General features: G+C 40.0%; 1 protein-coding gene across 9 annotated transcripts in view; it reads right to left on the bottom strand.

The window, feature by feature from the left end:
* The window catches only part of NFIA (nuclear factor I A), a 574,225-nt gene that overhangs the window by 89,494 nt on the left and 467,154 nt on the right, over window positions 1–17,577 (bottom strand). For all 9 annotated transcript variants that reach the window (XM_086717139.1, XM_086717140.1, XM_086717143.1 and 6 more), the window contains one exon: window positions 16,018–16,145. In XM_086717139.1, coding sequence (XP_086573265.1) covers window positions 16,018–16,145 — 128 coding nt within the window. The remainder of the gene's footprint in view (window positions 1–16,017; window positions 16,146–17,577) is intronic.

Here is a 17,577-nt window from a genome sequence, read left to right as displayed (position 1 = left end):
TAAAAAAGGTAAAACATTCAGACTATTTTGACTTTTACCCTTTTTCAGTGAATAGAAACGTTTTAAAATCATTTTTATGATGGGGAGAAAAAAATGGGAGTTAATACAGCTTCTGAGGTTCATCCTTCTTACTCTATACGCAACCATTTCAGATGAGCAGAAAGGACCCCCCAAAGAATTACCACATCATAAAGAAGTTCAGGTAATTTAAAAGGCTTGCATACAAGTGATTTCTTCAATTTTTTAAAATGGGAGAATGGAGTAAAAATTATATGGATTATTCAGGAGAAAAGAAATGATGAGTTCTCTAATGTATTCCAAATGTTCATTTGTGAGTGAAAATTTACAACCCGAGAGAGTAAAGAATAGACACAAGGAAAATGTCATGTAAAGATCTGGTTCCTGGGCCAACAATAAAGTTCCCTGATTTTTTAGGGGATTTCCTCTCCTTTCAGGATAAGTACAGACACCCCAGTGTCAGGACTGAAGTTTAAAAAATTGTACTTCATGCTCCTAATATTTACAAGTTGGAGATTCCCTATCCATTCTCTCTTGCCTCTATCCCATCCTCCATGTGTTTAGGGAAGGATTGATTTTGGCTCAACACAGCAATCACACATATTCACAGAGGACTGAGAATAAACAAGAAATTACTGAGAAAACCAAGTAATTTCCTTTGCATGAAAAATAAATATAGTATAGCATAGCATAATGTTTTATTCATCCTGCCTAGATACCCAGCTGAAAAGTAAAAAACTCAATCATACATATGTTTGGTTCATATCTGCCCTATCCAATATGGTAGCTACTAGCCACATGTGGCTACTTAAATTTAAATTAATTAAAGTGAAATGAATTTAAAAATTCAGTTGCTCAGCACAGCCACATTTCAAGTGCTCAAAAGCCATATTTGACTAGTTGTTACAGTACTGGACAGTGCAGATGTAGAGCATTTGCATCACTGCAGAAAGTTCTATTAGACAGCCCTGGTTTACATGCCACCAAATAATTTTTCACTCTTTTGGTCCTATTGTTGTATAACAGGTAAATCTTACTTTTATATTTTTTCAGCATGTTTAGCCCTTTTGTAAGTTACAAAAGTAAAACACAGGTACTATACAAATACAGAATTACATATTGTGGTGGTGGGGGGGGGTACGAAGGATCAGTAGCCCTCTCCTCCCCATTGCCAACAGGCTGGGGATAAACCAGTGCTCAAGCTTGGTGAACATCTTTATAGGTAGTTTTCTCTATCTAGAATACCAGTTTCAGTGATGTGAAGTTAAGTGTTTATTAAAATATGCTCACTGATTTTGTCAGTCAGAACATGATCAAAAGCTTGGAGTTTAAGGGTCGTACTGGTAAAATTTAATTTTAGAGATGTCGTCTGTGATGTTCCATGTTTGGGATAAGCCTGCACCGGGGATCTATTCATCCCTGCGTTCCTTGGATGCGAGCAGAACACCCATCACTTTACTTAAGGTAAAATTTGAAACTGACTGGAACATTTCATAGAGGAAAAAAGAAATATAATTTTAGGCCTCTTCAAATTGCTTGAAGTGTGAAATCAAGTAATGAACACTAGAAAAGGTTCTGTCAGCTAGAATCTAAGCTTAGTGTAGTCAGCATTTTCCTGCTAAACCTTATTATGGCAAAGCATTTGATTTTTCATCTCTGTACTGTGTTCATCCCCGCAAATAAACTACTTTGACCTCCACCTGTTACTTAGTGAAATCTGCCCACCATCCTTCAATATCCCTATTCTTTGCCATCAAAGGCATTTGAGTTGTTGAGAAACTGGGAAGACAGAGCTGTGTAAGGAGCTGAACTGATAGGACTTTATAACTATGCAGTAGTTCATAGTTCAAGCAGGACGCTACACAGCAAAAGGAAACTTTTTTTTCCTTTTCTTTTTATTTTTTATTTTTTTTTTTAATTTTTTTTTTCAACGTTTTTTATTTATTTTTGGGACAGAGAGAAACAGAGCATGAACGGGGGAGGGGCAGAGAGAGAGGGAGACACAGCATCGGAAACAGGCTCCAGGCTCCGAGCCATCAGCCCAGAGCCTGACACGGGGCTCGAACTCACGGACCACGAGATCGTGACCTGGCTGAAGTCGGACGCTTAACCGACTGCGCCACCCAGGCGCCCCAATTTTTTTTTCCTTTTTTTTAAAGGCAATGCCTGTGGATGCTGGAAGGGGGCAACACATTTCATCATTTTAACATGGAATTTTTCACAGAAAGAGATTCTCTTTTGAGCTCTTATTTAATGCAGAAAACTCCTGGCCCTTTCTTTATAAGGAAAACCTCTCTTTCCAAGAGTTATGCCTTCATTTTAGACAGATGAGCCACAAGGTCATTTCAAAGCTTAAAAACACTGCAAGTTATGCTCATTATGCAAAACAAAATGAACCACGAATCTCAAATGCAGCTTTGTGGATGCAAAAGGACCACGCTCTGATTAAACACCATTAAAACAAAAAAATTAAAATTAAAAAGGGAAATAACTATACACAACTACATAAATCATTTTCCAAAATATCTGACAAAATAGTCTCTTTTTTTTTTAACAATGACATCTCAGGAAAAAAAAAATTTTCTGTGTAAAGTTGCACTTCTCCTGATTAATGCTACACTCAACACAAGAGACAGCGTCTGTCTAATTACACTGAATACTTATCTGAGAGGGATTAACAGGATGTTTCTGCTCACTGTCATTCTTTGTGACAACGTAATGATAGATCCGTTTACTTAGGAGTGCAATTATTAAAAACCGTGCTGTTTTCTTAACTGTCTTCATATCTTGGAAATATTTTATTAAAAATTACTTAGCTGACACTAAGGGTAAATACTTGGCACAGTTTTTCATATCAATTAAGTCAAGGAGTTCGTTCCATTCAGTCACAGCCTTTGTAGAGGACCTTATTTAAGTTTGGTGATCCCCATGATGCTTTTATATGGAAGTTAATGATTCACGCTCTTTTCTCCTTGTCTTATTTGTCCAAATCCTAAAGTTTGGTTTTCACTGAAACTAAAAACTGCTCGTGGCCGACATTCTCTCTGGAGTCATGATTTAGCGCTTCTCCTTCATATTCACGCCTTTTTTTTTTTTTTGGATCCCAACACAAGGATCCAATTTTATACAGACAACTCCCCACAGGCCAATCAGAAAGGGCTTCTAGCAACATACCATCTTTTGGAGCTTTTTCTACTCGTGTAATTAACTTTACCCAGCATCTATTAGGAAAAGGTCTTTACACAAGATAAAAACTGAAAAGCAAACCATGTTGGGCTCTACAAGTGGGCTGGCTATCGTCAAACCAAAGGACTATTTCCATATGTGTCTAAAGAGACAAAATGAGGGTCCTTTCTTTTTTTCCCTTCCACTTTCCAATCTCAAATGACAGTTGTCAGCAACTGTGTCCCTGCACGTAAAAAACAACAACCAAATTTGTGTGTACTGAATGTAAGTTGCTGAACTGCTCCCACAAGGCAGAGTTTGTTTCTATGGCTTTGTCAATTTAAGACAACTGTCAACTAGTCCAAGTGGCAGATAATGACATTTAAAACAAACTATATCTCTGGAAAAGTCTCCAAATGTGTGGCCAGGACATAAATTTATGTAACCCAATATAATGATTATGTATTATAAAGATTTTCTTTTTTTTTTTTACCTAAAGGCATGTTAAGGCTTCAATGTTGATGGACAAACTCATAAAAATATCAAGCACATCAAAAGGAGAAAAATTACCAGTTAAGTCTTTTGAGGATAAGATTTCTTTTCTGAAAAGAAAAAAAAAATCACCCACTGAAAAAGAGAACTCTTAAAATTAGAAGCAGGTGTCACCACTATGAAGTGATAAATATCAAAGAATAACTGGCCCTGAAAAGCACTCTTATGCAACCCATACTACTTTTAATCCTTACATATGTATTTTGACATAAGAACATGAAGAGCTGCGTATATCAGTCCCTAAAGAGTGTTAAAACACAGGAGACGTTGCACAGCCATTTTGATAAACCCTCTCTTCAGTTGGGTTCATGAAATGGCTGAAAGGCAGATGGCAAATCCCGACTGGCATTGAGTCGTAAGTAATCTTGGTATACTAGAATTCATTAATCTTGGAAGCTGATCACAGCGAAGTGATTTCTGGGTTGGGATACCCAACAAGGCGGAGTAATCTGGTATTACAGAGGACACTTCAGATTAGAAATGGATATTGGGTTGTCATTCCTTGACTTCCTAATGGTCTGAGTGCATTTCCAGCGATGCAAATGAAAATTTTAACTACATCTCATTACATACAATCGCTAAAGACAGCAATGTTTCTTCAAAATGAAGGGCAATGAGATGTTCGGACCACATTAAAACCCGGAAGAGCTGCAGTAGTATCTGAATGACTACCACACATTCACAGCTGTCTGTAAAGCCCGCTCTCCACAGTGGGCTGAAGGAACCGGATCACAACACAGAGTTCTCATTCTAAACAGACCAGAGAACCAAGAACCAGAGTAACCCAGTATTTTAAATCCAGAAGTTTCAGAGGGGCTTTCAATTGTTAATAAAGGGAGGTCAGTAATACTTTTCTCTGAAGACACAAGCCAATTAACTGTATTTCAAAAGATTCAGTGTTTCTATGGCAGTTTAATTGTTCATCAAGGTTAAATGATGCTATGAAATAAAGTGACTTTGATTCCTGAAGTCTCCTATTTGAGAGACACACTTTGTGATTCAGCGCTGGAGAGAACCCTCTCCATTTTAGGACTTGTGTTGTTCAGGAATCCATCAGGGGACAGCCCCTGATTTACTATGTCAATGTGAGCATTTCTCGTAATCTTGTGGGATGTAATTCACCCATCATCTCTCATCTTGAAATGGGTGTCATATCTTTGATTAATTGATGAGTTTATGATGTATTTGAAATCATTGTTTGGATCGAGTTGGATAAATAGGCATTATTGTAGTCCTCTGCTGAGTAGGAAAGCAATTGGGATGTGGACAACCTCATCAGAAACTGCCATGTAGCACAGGCAGAAAAGCTATGGACTCTTGAGATCTGTGTGGGCAGGAGGGTTTCTTTCTTTCCTCTCTCCCCTAATCCCCACATAAAGCCCCTATCCTGAGTATGGTGATACTATTCTGGAGTATCAGTGTCTTTAATAAAGTAAAGACACTGATGCCAAAAAAAAGATAACTTTATTCCTAGATAGACCGATGGTGTTGTATTTGATTATTTAACATTTAAATAGAATACTCAGTATGTGGGAAAAGTATAAAAAACATATGAGAAATGGAAGTAAGTCTGAAAACAGACTTATTACTGACCTGTATCATTTTTTACAAATTAAAAATATATATGTCTTAGAACAACATCTGGCCCATAGTAAGCACTCAATAAACAGTGGCTATTACTTATAAAACACATATTTAAAATTCCAGCAGCATTCCAATGACAAAATACAGGTTAATTTACCTTTCATTGTTAATCAAATTGTGGTACTATTTGAGTCTACGAAATACCTACATTATGTTCAAAGAACAGACGAAGTAAGAACATTAAAGAATTTTTTCTCTTTATATCAGAGGTTAAAACCACCTTCTGCTTGAGTTCTACAAATATCTAATAATGTTTATTAGATAAAAAAAAATGTATTAGATACAGGAAAACCAGCACAGTGAACTCTTAGGTAAGTCTGATCTGCTATCTATCTAGTTACCTATAAATACCTACCTCTTTTGTTTCTTCTCTTCCAACTATACTTTCTGATTATTCTTCCCTTTGGTGAATTGAATGTTAATTCAGAATAATTGTGTTTCCTCTAAGTAAACATTTGCTTAGATTCTGCCCAATTTCATTACCCATAAATCAGAACACTCTTTTTTCAGGAAGGGGAGATTTGAGTCCATGGGTGCAGAAAGATCTGTGTATTTCCTGAGAGGTTTCTAGCACACTGCTTTTCTGCATGCTTTTTAGAGATAAAGAAAGATAAGACTTCTATTATGAAGGGACTAGCATTTACTGATGCTCCTTTAATAATGGAATGGTTGACAGAGTGGAGGACTGTGGCCCAAGCCAATGAATAAACTCCTACCCTGCATGAATCAGCCTACTCTTGCCTTGTATTGTAGCCACTGGATACTTGTTTAAGCAGTTACCCCTCCTTCCTTCGCTGGCTGTAAGCAGTTTGAGGGCAAGGTCTATCTTGGGTTGTTTGTTTATTTTTCCCTGTATCACCTTGCATAGTGCTTTGTATAAAAAAGACACAGATATGTGCAATATGTTTTCAACTTAATTTCACATACAGGCATGCCTCAGAGAGGGTGTGGTACAGCTCAGTGATAGAGCATGTGACTACAGGCGTACCTTGGAGATAATGCAGGTTCGGTTCCAGACTACCACAATAAAGCAAAGATTGCAATAAAGATTGCAAATCAAATGAATTTTTTGGTTTCCCAGTGCATACAAGAGTTATATTTACACTATACGATAGTCTACTAAGTGCGTAGTGGCATTATGTCTAAAAAAACAATGTACATAACTTAATTTAAAAATATTTTATTACTGGGGCACCGGAGTGGCTAAGTCAGCGATTGACTCTCAGTTTCAGCTCAGGTCATGATCTCATGGTTCGTGGGTTTCAGTCCTGTGTCATGCTCCATGCTGACAGCCCAGAGCCTGCTTGGGATTCTATCTCTCCCTCTCTCTCTGCCTGTTCCCTGTTCATGCTCTCCCTCTCTCAAAATAAGTAATAAACTTTAAAATAAAAATACCTTATTTCTATGCTAACCATCATCGGAGCTTCCTACAACATAACCACTGATCACAGATCACCATATCAAATATAATAGTGATGAAAAAGCTTGCAATATTGCAAGAATTACCAAAATATGACACAGAGACATGAAGTGAGCAAATGCTACTGGAAAAATGATGCCAAGAGACTTGCTTGACACAGAATTGCAACAAACCTTCAATTTGTTAAAAACACAATATCTGAGAAGTACAATAAAGGGGAGCACAAACAACTGAGGAATGCTTGTATCTTAAACTCATACAGCACTTCAGAGTTTTCAAAGTATTTACCGGAACAAAAAGATATATAGGATTTGCATAAAGCTTTATGGTTTATTACGTCTACTTTACGTATGTTAAAAATACGTCTGGTGCCACGCACAGAACCTTGCACACAGCTGGTGCTTCATAAATGGCAGTCCCTACTTCTATTATCATCTCAGCTGATCATTTCAAACTTACAAATCATGCAGGCTAAGCTGTTCCCCTGCCCCCAGTTGTTTACATAGGAGGAAATGAAAATTCAGAGAAGTACTCGGCTAAAATTCCCAGGCGGGTTGGGTTCATGGCAGAATACAAGAATTGTAGAGTTTTGATTCTTAATTTGTACTCTTTCCTCTTTGCAACGCATTCTATTTCACTCTTATTTTCTCCCTCCTCAGCGAGCCTGTGAAGATTGTTGTGGCTGGAATAAAATTTGCTTTACGGTTCCTCCTTACTACATGCTAAATAAGGCCACATGATGAGCCAGCACTTTGCTAACAGAGGCCACTGGGGCTGTGCTGAAGATGGAGACAGGAACAGGGCAGGGCAGAAGATTTCACACACACACACACACACACACACACACACACACACACACACACACCCAAGGTATAAGCTCCATCTCTTTCTTCCTTCTTTCTGGAATGTTTACACAGCCTCAATTTCAAACATGAAATTAAAAATTTGGAGATCTGGATAATTTATTTACTCAGACAAGCCCAGCTGAAATGCAGCATCTGTTTTCCTGGGAGCCTCTGTATTCACAAAATTGTGCATCTGGGTTCTCAGATACAAGTGAAGCTTCTTCACTCCTTCGTACAACAAACCTACGCGGCACTCTGCCTCCAGAGCACTTCACCCTGCGCAAAGGGCGAGATCAGACATGCGTGGCCTCCATCTTATCGTTTATTTATTCAACGGATATTGATTGAATGGGTACCCTGTGCCACATACTATACTGGGCTTCAGGAAAACAACAGTAATTTTTTTTTTACTGTGCTTCCTCATATATGATACATTTATGTATATGTGGGAAGAGTATTTCTTTTCTTTTTATAGGTAACCTTTTGGACTCCCGATTACAATAGGTTATTTTGGGCCCTTTATTTGGCCTTAAAAAATAAAAACAGCCTTGATTAAAAAAAAAAAAAAAAGTAAGGACATTTTGGAAGGGTGGTTAGAGTGCTACTGTGTAATATAGCTTTCCTGTCATAACCCCTTGTTTGGATGAAATTTCTCTGATAAAGGAGGGTCACTAAAGAACACCCCCCTTGCTACTCTACCAGTGTTCCCTGGTGTACCCATCTCTAATGAGCAGGTGCCAATACTCAAGGGATAATGGAAGAGAATGTTGTTGCAGAATGATGCTTCCCCACTGCTCCATAAATGCAGAAGAAGAGCCAAGACATTGATCCTATGGCAGTGTTCTGTAACAGTGACTATTCTTATTACGGCAGGAGACTGTGGGAGATTTAATCACTGTCCCTAATATATGCTAGTGCAGCAGAGTGTCTGTGATCAATGTACTACTGTTACCAGCCTGCTGCCTTTTTATTGGCACTGATAATAGGCCTCCTCCTTATGTGTCTCAGCTACAAGTTTAAGTTGGTAAACTTCCCCCACTCTTACAATTGATGGATGACGGCTGGCAGTCAAATTAGGACCAGCAGAGTTGGGAATCCAAGTGAACCTAACGTGTGGTATTTAAAATTACAACGGGGGTGCCTGGGTGGCGCAGTCGGTTAAGCGTCCGACTTCAGCCAGGTCACGATCTCGCGGTCCGTGAGTTCAAGCCCCGCGTCGGGCTCTGGGCTGATGGCTCAGAGCCTGGAGCCTGTTTCCGATTCTGTGTCTCCCTCTCTCTCTGCCCTTCCCCCGTTCATGCTCTGTCTCTCTCTGTCCCAAAAAATAAATAAACGTTGAAAAAAAAATTAAAAAAAAAAATAAAATTACAACGAACGAACAGAAGTCTGAAAAATGCAACTGTGCTTGCAGTAGCGGTGACACTGAACTCTGGTTCTAAAGGTCCCAGGCTAGAGGTTGACCAGATGTTTATGAAGCCATTCTTCTACAAATGCCTTTAAAAAATGTATTTCTTTACTTAATAATTATGGTAAGAACAGACCACATATTACTGGAGTACTTGATTTTGACCTTCAAAAATGAAGACTACTTAGTCTTTGGGAAGAAGTTTATCTCTGAAAGAAGTTTATCACTAAAAGATTTTATGAAAATAACTACAATTAAACTTACTATTCATCAAATTTGACTTACAAATGTTTCACCGAACTGTGTAGAACGTCCAACAACGTGGCTAATGCAATTGTGTCTGTTAGCAAGGTTTTGCAATCCCAATATAATTGAAGGCCATGCTATTTCTGAACATTTTCTACAGGAGAAAACTGAAGGAGCCTCTTACTCCTGTTTTCAGGCACAGTACTAGATTTCACTGAAAAGTCCCATAATTTCATGTCTTTTCGCAACAGAAATTGATCTTAACTTCTGCTGCAACTACACTGAAATGTATATGCTTGATGCAGGTGTGGCCCTAAGCACAGTAAGTGGTGGCCCTCAGGAATCTGTGAAATGCACTGGACCCTTCAATGAGTCACTTTGGGTGACACAGAACCTGAGAAGGTTCATAGGACAACCACAAAGCTGCCTTGCAACTTAGGAAGAAAGAGGCAGAAAGAGCACTTACATTTATATATACTAATTGATGAAAGGCTGCGAAATACCAAGTCCCACGTTCAAGTATCTGAATGTTTCTCATCTGGGTTCCAAGTGAAACCTCGTTCCATGGCCGCCGTTTGAGGAAAGTGTCCTTAATTCTCCAGTCAGATTGAACAACTGCCTTCTTTTACTTCTACAGGATTTAACCCTGCCTGTTTTCAACTACCATCAGCTGAGTACAATCTCAATGATACTTCGCATGATTAGAGAACATTAACTTTAAAAAAGGACTTTGGCACTTGGAATGTTCAAGTTCAAATTCATTACCTCATTGACCGTGGTAACTCCGTGACAGAGCCGGGGCAGAAACAACAGCTCTCATCTCACAGACAGTGACTGACAAGTGAGGACATTTGATGTGCCCATAAAAATAGGGACCTGATGGAGTTGTCTTTGTATGTACTCCATAACTGCACCCGGTCGGCACTTAGTATTCAATGATTTGGTTTGACCTGAATTATACCAATCAGCCATTCTTCGTGCACTTAAAGTGGAGGAAGATGAGAGAGATGGAGAACGTTCTTTTATGCAGTGAGGTATCTAAACACTGCATGAATCATTGCGTGAGTGTACTACCTTCTCTGATGTTTTAAAAGAGGTTAGATTTTTATCTATCTAGAAAAATGTTAAAGGCATTCCTATTTAAAATAGGGAGGAAGGTTGGGGAGTACAACATGGAAAGTTCAGACCCCTAGACAAAGACTGAGTGGTGAAAATAGTCACCACTGTTCACCGGGAACAGTCAAGGGAGGGGTCTGTGTGAGTGCTTTTCAATCCCTAACACATATAAACATCACCCAGATAAACATCATCAGCTGTTAAAATGCAGTTGCTCTGGGTAGGGCCTAAAATTCTTTATTTAAAGAAATTTTTTTTTAATGTTTATTTATTTTTGAGAGAGACAGAGACAGAATGTAGGTGGGTTAGGGGCAGAGAGAGAGGGAGACACAGAAGCAGAAGCAGGCTCCAGGCTCTGAGCTGTCAGCACAGAGCCCGACGTGGGGCTCGAACTCACGAGCTGTGAGATCGTGACCTGAGCCGAAGTCGGACGCTCAACCGACTGAGCCACCCAGGCGCCCCATAAAATTCTTTATTTTTAATAAGTTCTCAGGTGATGTTGCCATGTTGCCAGTCCTCTGACCACACTTTGAGTAGCTAGGTTATACCTCATACGATATAGTGTCTCATATGGGTGTTCCTCATACTTGTGTAAGAGAAACTTTGATGTGGAAATCTGAAAAATATCAGACATAAATCAGGGTGGTTACATAAAATATTCTATAAAAATTCACTATTGTGGTTCTTGTTATAAAGCTTGTAACACTGAATTATCTTAAAAAGAATTATCTTAAAAAAAATAAAGTACTATCTTAAAAAAATAAAGGTTTGATTCACTTAAAGGAATACCCTTGAAGGCAAGGGTATCTGTAATAAAGTCTGGTACACTATTACCTGTCCATGGGGCCCATGCTTGAGGCTCAGCGACTGTTCTGCTTACTTGTTAGTATCTGGATGTGACTAAATAACGGTCTACAGATTGAGAATATAGTAAATATCAATTCTAGGAGGATTACTGGTGGCAAATTCTGTTTTCAGGTTTATTGACAACACCCCAATGGAGCTTTATAGGCTCCGTTCATTCAATCAATCAATATTTACGGAGTACCTATTATGTGTCAGATGCTATACGGATGCTGGGAATATAGCAGTGGGAAACACTCACTGAGTCCCACTGCTCACGGAGTGTACATTCTAGAGACAGAATACAGCAGCAGTGGACAGTGGTATGGAGGGGAAAAAAAGTAGGGTTACAAATTATAAAATGATGGAAGAGAAACAGCAACTATTTAGATCACTGGGGGCCCCTCCAGTGAGATATTATTTGAAGAAAGATCAGGATGCTGAATATGATTGGATTTTATGGGAAAAAATGATATTTTACTCTGTTAACAGTTAATACTATTTGCTCATCTATTGTGTCCTTTGAGTATTTCATAACCCACATTCCTTCTCTGGTTACAGTTGTATGACAAGGGTTTGGGGTAAGGAAAGTGGGGGACTTTTTAGGTCTTTCTGATGAGTTTTTTGTTTTTTATTATTATGGTTTTAATTTCAATACAAGCCCAGGACATGAGACCTTAAATTATAAGCATAAACATTATGGTAAAAGGGGTTACTGAGCACAGAAGACAAAACTTAGAACTCTGAACTTAGATTTAGGTTGAAATTTGGATCCTGTATCCACAAGTTTGCTATCTGTATGGCCCTAGGCAAGTCACTTATTCATTCATTCATTCATTCATTCATTCATTCATTATTTATTTATTGATTTAGAGACAGAGAGAGAGAGTGCAAGTGCATGTGCACGAGCTGGGGAGGGGCAGAAAGAGAAGAAGAGAGAGAATCCCAAGCAGGCTCTATGCTGTCAGTGAGGAGCTCAATGTGGGACTCGATTTCAGGAACTGTGAGAGCATGACCTTAGCCGAAATCAAGAGACGGATGCTGAACCGACTGAGCCACCCAGGTGCCCCACTTATCCTTTTATAATTCCGTTTTCATCTATACAGAGGCAAGATCATTCTATCTTGCATAATTTAGAGTAATTAAATAAAAAACCTGATAAACACTAGGTACTCATACAATCGCTAACTATAATTTTTACCATATATCCAAAAGCACTGTGCACAGTGTCTGATTCAATGTAGGCGCCTGCCTGTTGGTTTCCTTCCTATTTATGTGCATTATCAGTTTCTCTGCAATTTTTCATTTGTACAGATAAACAAGGGTTGATGGTATGTGAGTTTTTGCTTGATAGAATTTCATAGGACTCATTTCATCAGTGCATGATTAGCTTCAAAGCTTCGACTCTAACCCAGTTTTTGAGATAACTGGGAAATGAAACTAAGTGGAGGGAACAAATGTAGCATTGTAAGAGAAGCAAAAGTCAGCTTGAGGTTGTCTGATGTTCTTAAACTAACATCATCTTTCATCTCCTATGCCCTTCTTCCCAGATAATAAGAGCTGTGCGCTAAAAGTGCTGAGATAAACTAATGGGGAACAGGATACTACAAAAGACATTTGAAAGAGCCCATGTAATTTACTGCATGTCTGGTTTGTTTTACTTTCCAAAGCCTTCCTGTTGCTCAAGGAAATTTGTCTCCTCTGGCAACCTTCGGCCCTCTTTTGGCCGGGAGTTCTAAAAAAGCATTTGAGGGCAGGTAAACAGATGCAAAGCTCTCTGAGTGAGGAGTAAGGACAGGCCTTGCTTCCTGTGTCACCTCTGAGGCAAAAAGAAAGTATCTTTTAGTATTTGTTTTAGAGAATTATCTCCAATGTAGGTAACCAAGATTCTGCCGGTGCATTCAGATATACAAAACTCCCAACATGTTCTGAAGGTAATTTACATGAGTGAACCACTAAAAGCCTCCTACTCAATGAACTGTACCCCTGGGGAAAAGCTATGCAGGCCCGGATCAGTGTGGGAACAACATAAGGGTGTTCTCTGTGCCAAAAAGGGGATTGGGCTAGATGGAAAATCCCCAAAAAGGACCATCTGGCAGCATAAATTATCCATTTAAAATGGCTGGTGTGAGTTAATGACACCAAAGTCACCACGAACATGTACAACATCCTTTGGTTGAGTTTTAATGTCCCCTCAGGCCCTGTTTCAATTATGACTTTCTATGCTGAATATGGCCACATATAAACGTATCCACTGTCCTCCCCCCCGCCCCACTCCCAACACATATACCATGAAACTGCATTTTTCTGTAATGAAACAGGGATAGAGAATGGAGCACCAATCCAAGAATATAGTATAATTGTGGGGGATTTCTCTATTATGCTACATATATAGTATCATTACCCCAAAATAATCCAGCCGTTAAACTTCCATTATTTAATAACTGTGAAGGATACAGGCATTCAGATGTTAAAATTTATGATCATTTAAATCATAAGGTCCAAACAGGAATAGAATTACTCTGAAAACGAGAGTCACTAGGTCAAAGTACCCTATATTTAACCTACCCTCTCTGCCCCCAATAGGCTCCCCAAAAATCTACTTAAGGACCCAGAGAGCAGTCTCATGGTGGGGGAGCTTCATGTATATCAACACAGCAAAGCAGCTTCAATATGTATAAAACTGCATTAGTACAACACTCGAACACAATGTACCAAACCTATCTATTTTGATTCTGATTTTCACTGAAGCAGGTGAACTGGATAGGACTCTAATTAGCCTTTTAAAAAGGGTTCAAAGAAGTTGTACATCTTTTAATTTTTTAATAGCACATAAACTTTTCATTGGCACTATCCTGAGGTCTTGCTGATGATGCCATTAGTGGCAATGAGCAGTCAGCAGTCAGCATTTTCATTTAGGCCTGGGTTTTTTTTTTTTTCTTTTTTTTTTTTTTTGAGAGAGAGAGCATGTGTGAGCCAGGGAGAGGGGCAGAGGGAGGAAGAATCTTAAGCAGGCTCCGTGCTTGGGGCAGAGCCCAACGTGGGGCTCAATCCCACATCCCCAGGATCATGACCTAAGCCAAAATCAAGAGTCAGATGCTCAACAGACTGAGATACCCCAGTGCCCAGCCTGGGCTTATTTCTTAGCCACTTTCAGTGAACTGGCATGGGCTAAGTGTGGCACGAAGCTGCACCTTGACAGACGGTCCACCACACCCTGAGTGCTGTGTTGGTAATAATTAGAAACAATGAGAAAAAGGAGACTAATGTCCCCATCTCCTTACTTGCCATATCACCATGTAATGATCTCCTTAATCAGGTTTCCAACCCCCAACCATGAATTCCTTGAAAGCAAAAGCCACAGCCTTCCCATTCATCCTGGAGTTCCCAGAATCAGGCGGTGTCTCATCCACAGAAAGCTCCCTATGAGGATGGCTGAATAAGTGAGTGAGCCTGCTAGGTAGAAGCAAGGCCAAGTGAAATTTCTGCCTTTTAGTAAGGGGAGTGAGATAAAGGACTCGTCCAATGGGGCCCGAGGTCTTGTTCGGTCTTGTTCTGTTTTCGATTATCATACAATAAAACTGCAGGGGTGGGGGATGGAAGGTGTACGTTTCTGTGAACATAAACACACGTATAGATGGATTCCTGAACCCACCACCACAATCAGGATACAGGGCAGTTCCATCAACCCCCAAATCTCCCTCATGCTATTGCCTCTGAGGACTGCTTTTTAACATGTCAGGGAGGAGAGACAGAAGTTAAGATCTGAAGACCAAAGGATGGGCTCAGAAATCTCCTTGGTGCCTGTCTGCTCTTGCAAGGAATCACTCTGAGGCATAGGTGGGGGAGAACGATCAGAAAGCATTTTGTTTTAAACTTACTCTGTGCTATGTATAATTCTTAGATGGGTCATACATGTTACCTTATTTAATTCTCAAGAGCACTGAAACCACTATTATTATTGACAAAATAAAGAAATGGGAACATTTATGCTCAGAGAGGTTAGGTCATTTGCCCAGAATCCCACAGCCAGCAGGAGCTAGAGCCAGGATTACATTCTGTCTATTCCAAAGCCCACCCTCTAACCTCTTGATCCATTTGACTTTGCAGATTGAGGAAGGCACTGGAGAAGATTCTCCCTTGTTCATGTGGAGGTTAGACATTGATTAAGGTTTCAAAAGGTTCCTGCTATCCAAACTATTCCTCTCAAGACTCCAGAGCCAAGACTAGACTATCCCAGGAGGTCAGAATAGCAGTCATCATTTGCTTATTTCACTAGAGATGGATATAAAGATAGTTGTTCCATTTAAATAGAAAAACAATCATGATGATAGCCAAAATTAGGAAAAAAATATTTAAACATCTCCTCCTTTTACACAAATCTAAGTATAAACTGTGGCACAGGGAGCCCAGTCTCCTAGTCCAGTTGAAAAAGTTGACAGGTTTTTATTTAAGATTGTTCCAAGACAATCCAAAAAGCCAATCCCCAAAGGCTCTTGGCATAAAGACAAAAGCAAAGGCAAATGCATATGGGATTGTAGTGCAGGTAAAAACATGGAAGCGTCAAAAACCACACACTGTTCTTCCACCCTTTCAATTCAGTTGAATTGCTGCTTTGCATGGCCGCCCTTTCAAGAAAGTAGCAGCCAGAGACAAACAAGTGTTCGCGTTCAGCACGTCGACTGCTTCGAGCCTGCTTCCTTCACTGTACGCGGCATGGCCGCCATGTGCATTGTAGGCCTGAGCGCGCCCGCCCCGCTTACCTGGCTCCACTTCATGCCATCCGCTCGACTGACTGCCGCTTCCCGGGGAGCGCCCTTGGCCTGTGTAAAATGGCTCTTCACCAGGACTGTCCATTTCATCCTCCACGGACTTGAGGCGCTTTGTGGAGCTGAAATAATAAACGGGTACATGTTTAAAAGCCTTCCAAACCACCTCTCTTGGACACTGCATCTCTGGCTGAAAGAAAGCCAAAGGAGGAAGCAATTGGGCAACTCGGTGGAGTTCTAGGACTCTCTCTAGGCTCAGGTTCAGGTTAGTGAGTCACTGGAGGTGGAACAAAGTCGTGGGTCTGTGTTGTTCCAAGTGTCTGGGTTTGATTTTTATTGTCCCTCAAGATGCTGCCACTGCCACATCCTGTTCCTTTCTCCTTTGAGGAACTGGTGGCTGGCTCCTGCTCTTGTCTCCACAGGGAAGTGTCCGTAGGAAGACCACATTTCGTGTCTCCTCAGGCAGCAGCTGGCCCCTAGCCATCAGCAATGTCCCTAGACCTCTGGCACCCCAGAAAGGGTAAAAATCAGGGTTGACAGCTCTTTGAGAAAAGCTTGGATTGCTTTTGGTTTTTTTTTTTTTCCCTGTGTTTTCTCATCTTCCACTTGGATCTGTTCATTCAAAAAATATTTGCTGTGCAGCTACAACAGTCCAGATTCTGATGTAGATGCTAGAGATAATACAGTGAACAAGACAGATTAAAAAAAAAAAAATAGGGGCAAGGAGTGCATTTCCCTCTGAGAATCGGGGACATGGAAAAAAGAGCAGCCCTATCCTTTTTATGCCCTTCCTCTTTTTGTGCCTCTACAGAGGTTCCCAAAATGAAGTTCTGGATTTGTTATTTTTGTAAAGGCATGGTTGGGAAATTTCCAGAATGTATCTCATTTCTTTCAGTTGAAGGACTGAATTTTTCTCCCAAGTTGAGGCTTCAGGAGTAAAAAGACAGTGAAATGCCATGTTGCTAATATGTTCTAATTGTCTTAATTGATTATGTCACTAACATACTAGCAGAATGAATAGATTTCATACCTAGTGGGAGTGCCTACTGGGAAACCTCTTCCTCATGTGTCAGGGTACAGAATTTTTAATATGTTTTCATTTATCAAACACATGCTGTGTCCTTTCTATGTACTAGGGGCTGTGCTAAATGCTGGGATATAGAGATGCATCAGACATGGCCCCTGTCTCATAGACGTAAATAAAATTGTGCAAAAGAGAAATACAGGTACTATCGTGCAACTGCATATATGACACAGTGGGTTCATCGATGAAAGAAGCAAACAATGATATGCCTGGAAGGTTGGGAAAAGCTTCCTGAAGGAGATAGTTCCTGAGCTGTAAGACTGAGTGTCAAGGAGACAGGGTTTAAGGAAGGAAAGGGCACAGAGAGGCTGCTTTTCAGCTCATGCACCACTCAGGCAGCCATTATTATTTCAAAATATTGAAATACTTCTATATCAATTGGCAAAGCGCCACTGTCTCAAGCCCTGTAAGTCTCCCCACCCTTGCCACCCCGATATTTGCCCCAGGACACCCTCATGATCCAAAAACTA

This window comes from Puma concolor, chromosome C1, assembly GCF_028749965.1.
Source record: "Puma concolor isolate L17-30 chromosome C1, mPumCon1.1.hap2, whole genome shotgun sequence".
Classification (NCBI taxonomy): Eukaryota; Metazoa; Chordata; class Mammalia; order Carnivora; family Felidae; genus Puma; species Puma concolor.
The sequence above is the reverse complement of the archived record's forward strand: the minus strand, read 5'-3'. Positions and strand labels throughout refer to the sequence as shown.